A 16,234-nucleotide genomic window follows, 5' to 3' on the forward strand; every position below is an offset into this window, starting at 1 on the left:
CCGAACAGCAGTTCAGAGTACCCACCCTTTCTGGAGTCCTTGGAGGGAGTGCTGGAGGGTGCTCCTTCTGGGGACTCCATTGTTCTGCTGGGGGACTTCAATGCTCACGTGGGCAATGACAGTGAGACCTGGAGGGGAGTGATTGGGAGGCATGGTCCCCCTCCTCTGAACCCAAATGGTGTTTTGTTATTGGACTTCTGTGCTCGTCATGGATTGTCCATAACGAACACCATGTTCCAACATAAGAGTGTCCATATGTACACCTGGCATCAGGATTCCCTGGGCCGCAGTTCAATGATCGATTTTGTAGTCGTATCGTTGGACCTGCGGCCACATGCCTTGGACACTCGGGTGAAGAGGGGGCGGAGCTTCAACTGATCACCACCTGGTGGTGAGTTGGCTCAGATGGTGGGGGAGGAAGCCGGTCAGATCTGGCAGGCCCAAACGTGTTGTGAGGGTCTGCTGGGAACGTCTGGCTGAGTCCCCTGTCAGAGCGAGCTTCAACACCCACCTTCAGCAGAGCTTCAACCATGTCCCGAGTGAGGCGGGGGACATTGAGTCCGAATGGGCTGTGTTCCGTGCCTCTATTGCTGAGGCGGCCGGCCGGAGCTGTGGCTGTAAGGTAGTTGGTGCCTGTCGTGGCGGTAATCCCAGGACTCGTTGGTGGACACCAGCAGTGAGGGATGCCGTCAAGCTGAAGAAGGAGTCCACCTATGGTCATGAGCTGTGGGTCGTGACTGAAAGAAGGAGATCTCGTATACAGGCGGCTGAAATGAGTTTCCTCCGCAGGGTGGCCGGGATCTCCCTTAGAGATAGGGTGAGGAGCTCGGTCATCCGGGAGGAGATCAGAGTAGAGCCGCTGCTCCTCCGGAGAGGAGAGGAACCAGTTGAGGTGGGTCGGGCATCTGGTCAGGATGCCTCCTGGACCTCCCTGGTGAGGTGTTCCAGGCACGTCCCTCTGGGAGGAGACCCCGGGGAAGACCCAGGACACGCTGGAGGGATTATATCTCTCGGCTGGCCTGGGAACACCTCGGGATCCCCCCGCAGAGTTGGCAAATGTGGCTGGGGAGAGGGAAGTCTGGGCTTCCCTGCTTAGGCTGCTGCCCCCGCGACCCGACCCCGGATAAGCAGCACGAAGATGGATGGACCCTTCCTGCACTTATTAAAACTATTGAACACCAGTGTCCTGCTGTCTGTCCATCCGACCACCTGTCCATCCGACTACATCCCATCTCGCCTGGGATCAGGTTTTCAGCTCAGTTGGGTCTTTTATTGTGTTTCTTTTAAACAAGTATCTCAGTTCTGGATGCGTGCCATCCTCTTTTAAACACGCCACAGTGCAGCCTCTTTTAAAAGAGAAAAAAATTGGATCCACTGGTTTCGTCTAATATTAGGGCAATTTCTAACCTCCTAACCGGACAAAGAGACTCGTCACTGGCTGCTGCTTAGTTTAGAATTGATTTTAAGATTCTTTTATTTGTTTTGAAGTCTCTGAATGGCTCGGCGCCGCTATATCTATTCGACCTTGTTAACATCTATCAACCCTCCAGAGCCCTTATGTTAGCTTAGCTTTGTTAAAGTCCCCTGCTGTAACGTGAACACCATTAGGACGGGCACGCTGGTGGTGGATGATGACATTAAGCAACAGAGAAAGAGCTGCGTTTACATCAGCGTGCGGTGGAATGTAAACTGCAGTAATGACGACAACAACAGCTACTCTCCAGGCAGAAAAATGGGTCTACATCTCACAGACACAAACACCAGGTCCGGGGAACGTGTCTGTCCACAATATTGCTGCTGTTCCACCAACCTTCGTGCACGCAGATGCAGAGCCTCCCTCCTCTAGCGTGTGGCCTGCTAGCTGCAGTGTAGCATCCGGCATGTGTAGCCATGTTTCTGTGATGATGAACACGCAGCATTTATAGACATAACAATTCCCAGCCACTTGTTTGTCCAAGTTGTCCACTTTGTGTACCATGGATGTGGCGTTAGTGCGGTAGAGGCTCGGCCGTGGGGGTTTGAGTAGCTGTTTATTAGCCTAGCTAGTCTTCCGGCTCTGCAGACTCGCTTTTGTTTGTTCTCGTGCCGTCTGCATAGCCTGCCAAACCAGAGAACCTGCTGGTCACGTTATCTCGTGTGGAATGCTGGAAATATGATGAAAATCACTGCTTCGCTTGGAAACAGATTGTCTGTGTTTGCTCCTGGCGGTGGTGTTCTCTCCTCTGGGCTTTAGCTGGGCTGTGCAGGCTTCCTGGAGGCTCAGGCCAGAGTCTGGTCTCTGGTGGAACACACCTGCAGCTCATCTGGAACTGGCTTCTTTAGGAGCTCCGGTCTCCGCCAGATTACCGAACCATATCTGTGGTAAATCCGGCTCCTTTTGCGATTACAGTACAGTACCCTGTCCGTTTACTTGCTCCGCGACATAGTGCCACCTTGCCTCGCCTGGATCCAGCATTACCAGTCAACCTCTTAAAGCTCCATCTCCAGCCGATATGTCCTGCTGCCTAACCTGCCTGCTCACCCTGCCGTCTTGGTCTTCCTCACCATGCTCAGTGTCTTTTTCTCCCCTCTCCAGCCTGTCAACCACCTCTGGACACAGGAAGCCATATTTACCAAACCCATTTCCTAAGTCAACAACTTCCCTTTGGACTTCACTAATCTTCTCCTCCTCCTAGTGAGATACGTCCGGACAGAACTACCGTTTATAAACTTAAGCAATGAATTATCATTCAGTCCTCCACTCTGTCTGCATTTAGGTCCTGCATAGTGTGGCAGTTTGCCCTGCCGTGACGCCGACATCCACTCGGTCCAGTCGACTTCACCGCTGGAGTTTCCAGTTTGTGTGTGACAACAAGAACAGAAACGGCTTTGTGTTTAAATATATGCTGGATTTATTGTTATTTAAAGCTGGAAGTCCACAATTCTCCCCGTGCGGTTCTGGGTCAGCTTCATGTTGCACTGCTGTGACGTCACACCATTACATGCCTCATACATCTATTACAATGTGGCAAAGCACTATTTCCATCATGAGAGCAGAGCTGGAGGAGGACTACAGATACCTCGAAGTTCAGGCGGACCTGAAATGTAGCTCAGAAACATCTAGAAGAAAGGACAGACTACGTCTGGAGGAAGCTGAGATCCTTCACTGGTCGAGTTCAGTCAATGTTGGGCCACCATAACCAGTGAGAAACTGAAGTTCTGGTTCTGTTCTGGGGACTGATCTGGATCCAGTTTTTCCATTTTCATTCTATGATTTTATTATATTAGTTGAATATCAGCAGATCCGCTTGTTTAAAGCGGCTGCATCATTGATCAGCGGTCAGACCCCGCCCACATGTAGCCGGGTTTTTGTAAAACTGAATATTTTCCCCCTTCCGGACAAAAAAAACCTTGTTTTCCAAAAGCAAACCCATCCTCACATATCCACATCCCGGTGTTATTAAGCACCATCAGCATATCAGACCTTCAGACGGCGGTAGCGCCCTAATCCTGTCCAATCAGAATAACCTTCTGTCCGACCGCACTTCCACTAAACACGCCCCCAACGTGATCTGGTTAGGAGGAGGAAAACAACCGACCATCATCTCGTCCTTCGTCTTCGGTACGTCTACGTGGAGCGGTACTGACGGCGGTGTGAAAACACGCACGGCGTCTGGACAACCGACAACGCCAGCACAGTTCTGAGGACGTCCATGCTGTTGGAGACAAACGGTCGACATGTGACGTGGTGGTGTTTCTGTCGCAGACGGAGACGTTTCAACGCCTAAAACCCGGTTAAATATCTCCACACGGATAATTCACACATCTTCACTTTGGTCGGAGGATTTTAAAGAATTGTTTTTGATGCAGAAATGTGCGTTTTGCTGCGAATCGGAGAAAATATCTTGGTTTTGTGAGACGTGTGGACAAGGCCTCAGTCTGGTTTTCCTGAATCTGCCCCTGAAGAATATTCTGTGTACGTATTCAAGTGTCACTCGCACATGTTTGTAATGAGCAAAGGAGGTCAGAAGAGTTTATCTGCGTTGTATTTTCTTATTAAAGGCAGATTTCCTGACGGTGGAACAGCCTGGCAGCGAGCTGCAGGGACTCATGATGATGAAGTGAGCCTTCATCCTCAGCAGAAGAAGAAGAGCTTTTTTTTTTAACTCATCACTGAATTATTTGATTTCGTCTAAGTGCTATTTTTGTTTTTACTGTTTTGATTTCCTGAAGTGCACCATTTTATTAACTTTATTCTATTTATTTTTCATTTCTTTTATTACAAATTCCTTATTTTTATTTTTGTTACTTTTATCAGATTCTTTTTTAAACTTGTTGCTCCCGTGACTTCCTTCGCTCTGGTAGCTTCATTGCCTGGTCTCCGGGGTTGTTGCCATGGTAACTGCCCAGGCCCAGGAGGCTGCGAGGGTCGGCGGTGGATCGTGGTGGCTGTGGACATCTGGCATGGCAGCTGTTTCCTTCCTGGTCTGATGAAGCCTGGCTCACCAGACTGGAGCGCTCTATATATTCCATACAGAGAGACTCAGCTCGGAGTCCCTCCCCTTCACGGAGATTCGCACCAGTCTGAAACAAACCGGCCACTCTGATTGGTTGAGAGTCTGGCTTGCCAGGCTACGTCTGACGTGTTTCTGGGACCAACAGCAGTTTCATTGGTCTGTCTGGTTCAGCAGGTTGTTGGTGTTTCTTCACGAGAAATCCATGAAATCTTCCTCTATGACTGGAACAGTCCAACATTCAACCACTCTGGAATTGTTCTAATTTTCCTGCACACGACGACTCCGTGGAGATTTCCATGTACATCCGAGCTTCCTGTCTTCTCAACCTGTTGGTTTCCTTATATAGGCTATTATTAATTGGCTTTCAATGTTTTTTTTTCCTGTCTGTAAAGCGTCTTGAGATGGCAATGCCGTGATTTGACGCTGTATAAATAAAGTTTTTTTTAAATTGAATTGAATTGAATTGAATTGAATTGAATTGAATTGAATTGAATTGAACTGAATCGGCTGGTTACAAATACCTGCGAGTGGCGTGTGAATAAATGACTAAATACTCTTAATAATCCAAATACTTCTTGTTTTACTGCTGAAATAGTGCTGTGATCTGATCCGACTGCGTGATGGAGACATTAGTGAGTCTGGTTTCAAAGATTTAATTAAAATCAAAGATTGACAGCAGAAATGGGAGGACAGGATGATTTAAATGGCTACGCTGTTTTCGATGCGCTTGGGGCAGAGGTACGGGTACGGCAGGTCCAGCTTGTGGTTTCGTTCCATTATTTCCTTAGAAATGGCTTCCAGTTTATCCTGAACGTCCTCCACAAGCCTGCAGTGGGCGTCCTCTCTGAAGATGGCCTCCTTGTAGTGACACAGAGGAACCTGTAGAGGGAGACATGCTGAAGTCTGAATGAAGAACGTTAAGCTGTAATATTTCCTTAAACATCACTGCAGTGGGCAGTTTGGAGGCAGGAACCCTGTAAAACAATATAATAACAATATGATAAGACAATTCAAAGACCTCATTGTTCCTTATATACCAAGCAGAGTACTTCGTTCGCAGACTGCAGGCTTACTTGTGGTTCCTAGAGTCTCAAAGAGCCGAGCAGGAGGCAGAGCCTTTGGTTATCAGGCCCCTCTCTTATGGAATAAGCTCCCAGTTAGTGTTAGGGAAGCAGACACCCTCCCCACCTTTAAGACTAGGCTGAAGACTTATCTTTTTGATAAGTCCTATAGCTAGGGATGGTTAGCATCCCTTAGTTATGCTGCTATAGGTTTAGACTGCTGAGGGACATTTCCTGATACACTGAGCTTCTTTCTCTTTATCTCTCTCTTTTATCCCCCCCACCCCCCAATAACAGTGTTGCATCATTAACATGTATGTCTCCTGTCTCAGCAGGTCTCCCTGGCCGGGAGTAGCAGTTCCTGTTGTCTGTTGTCTTTCTGTCCTCTTCCCCCCACACAGCAGAGGCAGATGGCTGCCTGTCCTGAGCCGGGTTCTGCCGGAGGTTTCCTTCCTGTTAAAAGGGAGTTTTTTCCTTCCCACTGTTGCCAGTGTGCTTGCTCAGGATGGGAGATTGAGTTGGACTCAACTCAATCTGTTGGTTTCCTTATATAGGCTGTTATGAATTGGCCTTCATTATGTTTTCCCCTCTGTCTGTAAAGCGTCTTGAGATGGCATTGCCGTGATTTGACGCTATATAAATAAAGTTGAATTGAATTAAAAATTAAAGTAAGATGGAGTGACGCCTTACAAAGTCAACGCTGGGCTGCGACAGCATGGTCAGTGCCATCACAATGCGACAGCTGGCGTTGACGTCCGGTAGGTAAGACAGAATGTTGTCCTCCGTCACGGCGCCTTTGACCTCTGGAGGAGGATGAAACATGGAGACTGGACAGTTTGGTAACCAGAGAGCGAAATCCACCTGCAGGGTGCAGAGAGACGATGAGAGGACATGACAGAAAACATGGGTTTAAAAACACCACGACGCAGTGAAGTCTTCTGTCATCAGGCCAAGCTTGGACGCCATCGCAGCAGGGTGCAAAACGGAGCATCCTGAAGTCACCTTTCAGCCACAGTTACATGACCAGATGGAAACATCCCACAGTATGATGCTGCCGCCGCCATACTTCACTGTGCTGATGAAGCCTTGAGGTTTTCTGTTCTGGTCTCATCTGACCAGAAGAAACAAAACCAGAACTGAAATGCGGACAGCCTGATGGGCTGAACTGTAGAAGAAAAACGGATGAGAAACAGAGTGGATATGGACAGAAACTGATCTGATGTCTAAAGGAAAAAGGACAAATTTGACATTTACATGTTTCAGACGATGGAAAGACGCTGGAAAGAATTTAGTTTGGCTATAACGACATCTTGTTCCCTGTTTTCAGTCTGTTAAAGGGCTTTTCTGCTGCTTCTTTCACATGCAGGTACATCCACTTCACTGTCGTCACCATGCATCCTCAACGCTAGCGTGGTTGTAAGCCGATCTGTCCACCAGAGGGCAGCGCAGAGTTCGCCTCTTTTCAGACGGCTTAGAAGATGGTGATGGTCTGAGAGGACATTAAATACACCTATTTGTCCCTTTCTCTCGTCACACATCAGCTCTCCTCTTCAACACTGCCCCCAGTGGTTCATGGTGGTACTGCTCCATTTGTGTCCACAAGCTCTCAGAAAACTGATCCAAATTAGCAGGTAAAAGACGCAAGCGATGGATGACATGCTCGTGTCCGTCATTAGCGTATAGCAACAGCCTCCAACTCCGGTCCTCGTGAGCTATCATCCGGCAGGTTTTGGTGGTTCCCTGCTACAACACACTTGATTAAAATAAAAAAGGTTCTCCAACAACTTGTCATCTTTTGCACCTGCCTGGTAATGAGGTATTGATTTGGTTCAGGTGTGTTGCAGCGGGAAAACACTGAAACGTGCAGGACGGTGGCTCACGGGGGCTATTGGAGACCCCTGGCGTAGAGGATAAATGGACCTGATTCCACCTCAAGACTTGGGACGGTTTCTGTTCTGGAGAGGTGGATCAAAATGCAGAGACAAAAGGGCGAATGCAGAGTTGTCGCCGAACACAGACTTTATTGCGGACCATGGAAATCCGGTACGTAGACTCACAGAGAACACTAAGAATGGACCAGCTAGTGGGAACAGAAACCAAGGAGTACAAATACTGAGAAACAGAAGAAGACACAGAAAACTACAAAATAAAACAGGAAACCAAAAGGAAGAAAACACATGAAAGCACTATCTCCTAACAGGTTTTATTTGGTCAACTCTGATCTGGTTTCCACAGCAACCGCACCTTTACGGGGTATCGTCCACAAAGCAATAGATGCACAATGTGACTAGTTGTTGGGCTAAAGCGGGGTTGTGTAAATCTGGTCCTGGAGGTCTGCAGGTACAGGATGTTTCCCTGCATCAGCACACCTGATTGAAACAACTAGGTCGTTGTGTCCTGGAGGATCCCTGGGCCAAACCCAGCCTACCCCGCTTGAGTTCCTGTAATCCCTCACCTGGCCAGGTTTCTAACGGAACCGAGCCGCTCGGTGGGAACAGGGCTCTAATGTGCGTTTATTGCGACTCACCTGAGAGAAGTTAACGGCGGCGTGCAGAACTGAGCAGGAATAAATCAACATGGTGACATACTTGGAAAGTTCTGCCTTGGTGGAGAAGGACTGCGGGAAACCTGGAATTTCAGAGTCTGGTTAGAAGTAAATTGTGTCCACATTTACTTCTACGCGCAGAGGAAGATCAGCAAGGATTAGATGATTAATGAACAGCTGATTTAATTCTGTGTTGGATGTGGAAGTGATCATCTTTGTTTATAGAACGTCTTTGTTCCGTGTTGTCAGATCAGGAGCAAAACCATCCGTTAAACCCAACCAGGGATCGTTCACTTCCTCTTTCCTTCAAACAATTTTATTTTTACAGAAAACTTTAAAACCAAATTGGTTCCCTCTCTGTGGGCGGAGTCTACAGGAAGCTTTAGGGATGAGATCAGTTTGGGATGAAAAGATACCATCAAAGCTAAACATATTCAGATTACACAGACAGAAATGCTACATTTTATATCTGAAGATTTTTAGATTTTTCTTATATAAACAAAGTTTTCTGATTCTTCAACAAACAGGTTGAGAATGAAAAAAACACACCTGAGCTGCGTTTGAAGCTGTGTGTGTTGATTTCTGTGATCCAGTTGTGAAGTTCGGAGTCACTCTGGACCTCATGGTCTCCACTGTAATACAGGTCCACCCAGCCGGCCACAAATCTGCCGCACACACACACACACACACACACACCGAGGGAAGGAGAGTCCGTCCTGATCGCCAGACTTCACACTTTAATCTGCACCATTTTTAAACTCAGCTGAGGTGCGTTTGATTACCCATACAGCACGTCCCAGATTTTCTCTGCATCCTCTGCGTAGAAGCTGTGGGGCAGGTTGTCCACGCCGCGCTCTGACAGGTCATCAGGGACGCACAGGGACTGATAGGTAATCCTGGCGGACGCCCGCTTCAGAAGGACACGGATCGCCTTCAGACCAGAACCCACTGCCTGGAAGGACCGGAACACCACCAACATGCTCCCTGAAATTACTACTTAATTCACATTTTCTTATTCCAGGAGGGCTGAACCTGGTCCCCAACCGATCCTGGTCCCTAACTGAACATGGTCCCCAACAAATCCTGGTCCCTAACTGAACATGGTACCGAACTGATCCTGGCCCCCATCCAATTCTGGTCCCCAACTGAAAGTTGTCCCCAACCAATCCTGGTCCCTAAATGGACCTGTTCCCCAACCAATCCTGGTCCCTAACTGAACCTGGTCCCCAACCAATCCTGGTCCCTAACTGAACCTGGTCCCCAACCGATCCTGGTCCCTAACTGAACCTGGTCCCCAACCAATCCTGGTCCCTAACTGAACCTGGTCCCCAACCAATCCTGGTCCCTAACTGAACCTGGTCCCAAACCGATCCTGGTCCCTAACTGAACCTGGTCCCCAACCAATCCTGGTCCCTAACTGAACCTGGTCCCCAACCAATCCTGGTCCCTAACTGAACCTGGTCCCCAACCAATCCTGGTCCCTAACTGAACCTGGTCCCCAACCAATCCTGGTCCCTAACTGAACCTGGTCCCCAACCGATCCTGGTCCCTAACTGAACCTGGTCCCCAACCAATCCTGGTCCCTAACTGAACCTGGTCCCCAGCTGATCCTGGTCCCCAACCGATCCTGGTCCCCCACCAATCCTGGTCCCTAACTGGACCTGGTCCCCAACCATTCCTGGTCCCTAACTGAACCTGGTCCCCAACCGATCCTGGTCCATAATTGAACCTGGTCCCGAACCAATCCTGGTCCCTAACTGAACCTCGTCCCCAACCAATCCTGGTCCCTAACTGAACCTGGCCCCCAACCAATCCTGGCCCCTAAATGAACCTGGCCCCCAACCAATCCTGGTCCCTAACAGAACCTGGCCCCCAACCAATCATGGTCCCTAACTGAACCTGGTCCCCAACCAATCCTGGTCCCTAACTGAACATGGTCCCCAACTGATCCTGGTCCCCAGCCAATCCTGGTCTCTAACTGAACCCGGCCCCCAACCAATCCTGGTCCCTAACTGAACCCGGCTCCTAACCAATCCTGGTCCCTAACTGAACCTGGCCCCCAACCAATCCTGGTCCCTAACAGAACCTGGACCCCAACCAATCCTGGTCCCTAACTGAACCTGGTCCCCCACTGATCCTGGTCCCCAACCAGTCCTGGTCTCTAACTGAACCTGGTCCCCAATATGTCCTATTCCCTAACTGAACCTGGTCCCCAACCAATCCTGGTCCCTAACTGAACCTGGCTCCCAACTGATCCCGGTCCCGAACCTATCCTGGCAACCATCCAATCATGGTCCCCAACTGATCCTGGTCCCCAACCAATCCTGGTCCCTAACTGAACCTGGCCCGCAACCAATCCTGGTCCCTAACTGAACCTGGCCCCCAACCAATCCTGGTCCCTAACAGAACCTGGTCCCCAACCAATCCTGGTCCCTAACTGAACCTGGTCCCCAACTGAACCTGGTCCCCAACCAATCCTGGTCCCTAACTGGACCTGGTCCCCAACCATTCCTGGTCCCTAACTGAACCTGGTCCCCAACCGATCCTGGTCCATAATTGAACCTGGTCCCTAACCAATCCTGGTCCCTAACTGAACCTCGTCCCCAACCAATCCTGGTCCCTAACTGAACCTGGCCCCCAACCAATCCTGGCCCCTAACTGAACCTGGCCCCGAACCAATCCTGGTCCCTAAAAGAACCTGGCCCCCAACCAATCATGGTCCCTAAATGAACCTGGTCCCCAACCAATCCTGGTCCCTAACTGAATCTGGTCCCCAACTGATCCTGGTCCCCAACCAATCCTGGTCTCTAACTGAACCCGGCCCCCAACCAATCCTGGTCCCTAACTGAACCCGGCTCCTAACCAATCCTGGTCCCTAACTGAACCTGGCCCCCAACCAATCCTGGTCCCTAACAGAACCTGGACCCCAACCAATCCTGGTCCCTAACTGAACCTGGTCCCCCACTGATCCTGGTCCCCAACCAGTCCTGGTCTCGAACTGAACCTGGTCCCCAATATGTCCTATTCCCTAACTGAACCTGGTCCCCAACCAATCCTGGTCCCTAACTGAACCTGGCTCCCAACTGATCCCGGTCCCGAACCTATCCTGGCAACCATCCAATCATGGTCCCCAACTGATCCTGGTCCCCAACCAATCCTGGTCCCTAACTGAACCTGGCCCGCAACCAATCCTGGTCCCTAACTGAACCTGGCCCCCAACCAATCCTGGTCAATAACAGAACCTGGTCCCCAACCAATCCTGGTCCCTAACTGAACCTGGTCCCCAACTGAACCTGGTCCCCAACCGATCCTGGTCCCTAACTGAACCTGGTCCCCAACCGATCCTGGTCCCTAACTGAACCTGGTCCCCAACTGATCCTGGTCCCTAACTGAACCTGGTCCCCAACCAATCCTGGTCCCTAACTGAACCCGGTCCCCAACCAATCCTGGTGCCTAACTGAACCCAGTCCCCAAACAATCCTGGTCCCTAACTGAACAAAGTCCCCAAATGATCCTGGTCCCCAACCGATCCTGGCAACCATCCAATCATGGTCCCCAACTGATCCTGGTCCCCAACCAATCCTGGTCCCTAACTGAACCTGGCCCACAACCAATCCTGGTCCCTAACCGATCCTGGCAACCATCCAATCATGGTCCCCAACTGATCCTGGTCCCCAACCAATCCTGGTCCCTAACTGAACCTGGTCCCCAACCAATCCTGGTCCCTAACTGAACCTGGCCCCCAACCAATCCTGGTCCCTAACTGAACCTGGCCCCCAACCAATCCTGGTCTCTAACTGAACCTGGCCCCCAACCAATCCTGGTCCCTAACTGAACCTGGCTCCTAACCAATCCTGGTCCCTAACTGAACCTGGCCCCCAACCAATCCTGGTCCCTAACAGAACCTGGACCCCAACCAATCCTGGTCCCTAACTGAACCTGGTCCCCACTGATCCTGGTCCCCAACCAATCCTGGTCTCTAACTGAACCTGGTCCCCAATATGTCCGAGTCCCTAACTGAACCTGGTCCCTAACTGAACCTGGCCCCCAACTGATCCCGGACCCCAACTGATCCTGGCAACCATCCAATCATGGTCCCCAACTGATCCTGGTCCCCAACCAATCCTGGTCCCTAAGTGAACCTGGCCCCCAACCAATCCTGGTCCCTAACTGTACCTGGCCCCCAACCAATCCTGGTCCCTAACTGAACCTGATCCCCAATTGATCCTGGTCCCCAGCTGATCCTGGTCCCCAACCATCCTGGTCCCCCACCAATCCTGGTCCCTAACTGGACCTGGTCCCCAACCATTCCTGGTCCCTAACTGAACCTGGTCCCCAACCGATCCTGGTCCATAATTGAACCTGGTCCCTAACCAATCCTGGTCCCTAACTGAACCTCGTCCCAAACCAATCCTGGTCCCTAACTGAACCTGGTCCCCAACCAATCCTGGACCCTAACTGAACCTGGTCCCCAACCAATCCTGGTCCCTAACTGAATCTGGTCCCCAACCAATCCTGGAGCCTAACTGAACCTGGTCCCCAACCAATCCTGGTCCCTAACTGAACCTGATCCGTAACTTTACCTGATCCCCGACCAATCCTGGTCCCTAACTGAACCTGGTCCCCAACCAATCCTGGTCCCTAACTGAATCTGGTCCCCAACCAATCCTGGACCCTAACTGAACCTGGTCCCCAACGAATCCTGGTCCCTAACTGAACCTGGCCCCCAACTGATCCTGGTCCCCAACCGATCCTGGCAACCATCCAATCATGGTCCCCAACTGATCCTGGTCCCCAACCAATCCTGGTCCCTAACTGGACCTGGTCCCCAACCATTCCTGGTCCCTAACTGAACCTGGTCCCCAACCGATCCTGGTCCATAATTGAACCTGGTCCCTAACCAATCCTGGTCCCTAACTGAACCTCGTCCCCAACCAATCCTGGTCCCTAACTGAACCTGGCCCCCAACCAATCCTGGCCCCTAACTGAACCTGGCCCCGAACCAATCCTGGTCCCTAAAAGAACCTGGCCCCCAACCAATCATGGTCCCTAAATGAACCTGGTCCCCAACCAATCCTGGTCCCTAACTGAACCTGGTCCCCAACTGATCCTGGTCCCCAACCAATCCTGGTCTCTAACTGAACCCGGCCCCCAACCAATCCTGGTCCCTAACTGAACCCGGCTCCTAACCAATCCTGGTCCCTAACTGAACCTGGCCCCCAACCAATCCTGGTCCCTAACAGAACCTGGACCCCAACCAATCCTGGTCCCTAACTGAACCTGGTCCCCCACTGATCCTGGTCCCCAACCAGTCCTGGTCTCTAACTGAACCTGGTCCCCAATATGTCCTATTCCCTAACTGAACCTGGTCCCCAACCAATCCTGGTCCCTAACTGAACCTGGCTCCCAACTGATCCCGGTCCCGAACCTATCCTGGCAACCATCCAATCATGGTCCCCAACTGATCCTGGTCCCCAACCAATCCTGGTCCCTAACTGAACCTGGCCCGCAACCAATCCTGGTCCCTAACTGAACCTGGCCCCCAACCAATCCTGGTCCCTAATAGAACCTGGTCCCCAACCAATCCTGGTCCCTAACTGAACCTGGTCCCCAACTGAACCTGGTCCCCAACCGATCCTGGTCCCTAACTGAACCTGGTCCCCAACCGATCCTGGTCCCTAACTGAACCTGGTCCCCAACTGATCCTGGTCCCTAACTGAACCTGGTCCCCAACCAATCCTGGTCCCTAACTGAACCCGGTCCCCAACCAATCCTGGTGCCTAACTGAACCCAGTCCCCAAACAATCCTGGTCCCTAACTGAACAAAGTCCCCAAATGATCCTGGTCCCCAACCGATCCTGGCAACCATCCAATCATGGTCCCCAACTGATCCTGGTCCCCAACCAATCCTGGTCCCTAACTGAACCTGGCCCACAACTGATCCTGGTCCCTAACCGATCCTGGCAACCATCCAATCATGGTCCCCAACTGATCCTGGTCCCCAACCAATCCTGGTCCCTAACTGAACCTGGTCCCCAACCAATCCTGGTCCCTAACTGAACCTGGCCCCCAACCAATCCTGGTCCCTAACTGAACCTGGCCCCCAACCAATCCTGGTCTCTAACTGAACCTGGCCCCCAACCAATCCTGGTCCCTAACTGAACCTGGCTCCTAACCAATCCTGGTCCCTAACTGAACCTGGCCCCCAACCAATCCTGGTCCCTAACAGAACCTGGACCCCAACCAATCCTGGTCCCTAACTGAACCTGGTCCCCACTGATCCTGGTCCCCAACCAATCCTGGTCTCTAACTGAACCTGGTCCCCAATATGTCCGAGTCCCTAACTGAACCTGGTCCCTAACTGAACCTGGCCCCCAACTGATCCCGGACCCCAACTGATCCTGGCAACCATCCAATCATGGTCCCCAACTGATCCTGGTCCCCAACCAATCCTGGTCCCTAAGTGAACCTGGCCCCCAACCAATCCTGGTCCCTAACTGTACCTGGCCCCCAACCAATCCTGGTCCCTAACTGAACCTGATCCCCAATTGATCCTGGTCCCCAGCTGATCCTGGTCCCCAACCATCCTGGTCCCCCACCAATCCTGGTCCCTAACTGGACCTGGTCCCCAACCATTCCTGGTCCCTAACTGAACCTGGTCCCCAACCGATCCTGGTCCCTAACTGAACCTGGTCCCCAACTGATCCTGGTCCCTAACTGAACCTGGTCCCCAACCAATCCTGGTCCCTAACTGAACCCGGTCCCCAACCAATCCTGGTGCCTAACTGAACCCAGTCCCCAAACAATCCTGGTCCCTAACTGAACAAAGTCCCCAAATGATCCTGGTCCCCAACCGATCCTGGCAACCATCCAATCATGGTCCCCAACTGATCCTGGTCCCCAACCAATCCTGGTCCCTAACTGAACCTGGCCCACAACCAATCCTGGTCCCTAACCGATCCTGGCAACCATCCAATCATGGTCCCCAACTGATCCTGGTCCCCAACCAATCCTGGTCCCTAACTGAACCTGGTCCCCAACCAATCCTGGTCCCTAACTGAACCTGGCCCCCAACCAATCCTGGTCCCTAACTGAACCTGGCCCCCAACCAATCCTGGTCTCTAACTGAACCTGGCCCCCAACCAATCCTGGTCCCTAACTGAACCTGGCTCCTAACCAATCCTGGTCCCTAACTGAACCTGGCCCCCAACCAATCCTGGTCCCTAACAGAACCTGGACCCCAACCAATCCTGGTCCCTAACTGAACCTGGTCCCCACTGATCCTGGTCCCCAACCAATCCTGGTCTCTAACTGAACCTGGTCCCCAATATGTCCGAGTCCCTAACTGAACCTGGTCCCTAACTGAACCTGGCCCCCAACTGATCCCGGCCCCCAACTGATCCTGGCAACCATCCAATCATGGTCCCCAACTGATCCTGGTCCCCAACCAATCCTGGTCCCTAAGTGAACCTGGCCCCCAACCAATCCTGGTCCCTAACTGTACCTGGCCCCCAACCAATCCTGGTCCCTAACTGAACCTGATCCCCAATTGATCCTGGTCCCCAGCTGATCCTGGTCCCCAACCATCCTGGTCCCCCACCAATCCTGGTCCCTAACTGGACCTGGTCCCCAACCATTCCTGGTCCCTAACTGAACCTGGTCCCCAACCGATCCTGGTCCATAATTGAACCTGGTCCCTAACCAATCCTGGTCCCTAACTGAACCTCGTCCCAAACCAATCCTGGTCCCTAACTGAACCTGGTCCCCAACCAATCCTGGACCCTAACTGAACCTGGTCCCCAACCAATCCTGGTCCCTAACTGAATCTGGTCCCCAACCAATCCTGGAGCCTAACTGAACCTGGTCCCCAACCAATCCTGGTCCCTAACTGAACCTGATCCGTAACTTTACCTGATCCCCGACCAATCCTGGTCCCTAACTGAACCTGGTCCCCAACCAATCCTGGTCCCTAACTGAATCTGGTCCCCAACCAATCCTGGACCCTAACTGAACCTGGTCCCCAACGAATCCTGGTCCCTAACTGAACCTGGCCCCCAACTGATCCTGGTCCCCAACCGATCCTGGCAACCATCCAATCATGGTCCCCAACTGATCCTGGTCCCCAACCAATC

The 16,234-nt window shown here is 51.6% G+C and overlaps 1 protein-coding gene across 1 annotated transcript in view; it reads right to left on the bottom strand.

Moving 5' to 3' along the window:
- Nucleotides 1-5,195: 5,195 nt before the first annotated feature.
- LOC306761377 (polyunsaturated fatty acid lipoxygenase ALOX15B) overlaps nucleotides 5,196-16,234 on the bottom strand; it is a gene marked incomplete at both ends in the record, with an annotated part of 56,913 nt that continues 45,874 nt past the window's right edge. The window contains 5 exons of the mRNA XM_079247500.1: nucleotides 5,196-5,375; nucleotides 6,248-6,418; nucleotides 8,085-8,185; nucleotides 8,652-8,767; nucleotides 8,885-9,054. Of these exons, the coding sequence (XP_079103626.1) occupies nucleotides 5,196-5,375; nucleotides 6,248-6,418; nucleotides 8,085-8,185; nucleotides 8,652-8,767; nucleotides 8,885-9,054 (738 nt within the window). The remainder of the gene's footprint in view (nucleotides 5,376-6,247; nucleotides 6,419-8,084; nucleotides 8,186-8,651; nucleotides 8,768-8,884; nucleotides 9,055-16,234) is intronic.

This window comes from Telmatherina bonti (genome assembly GCF_933228915.1).
Source record: "Telmatherina bonti genome assembly, chromosome: 10".
Classification (NCBI taxonomy): Eukaryota; Metazoa; Chordata; class Actinopteri; order Atheriniformes; family Telmatherinidae; genus Telmatherina; species Telmatherina bonti.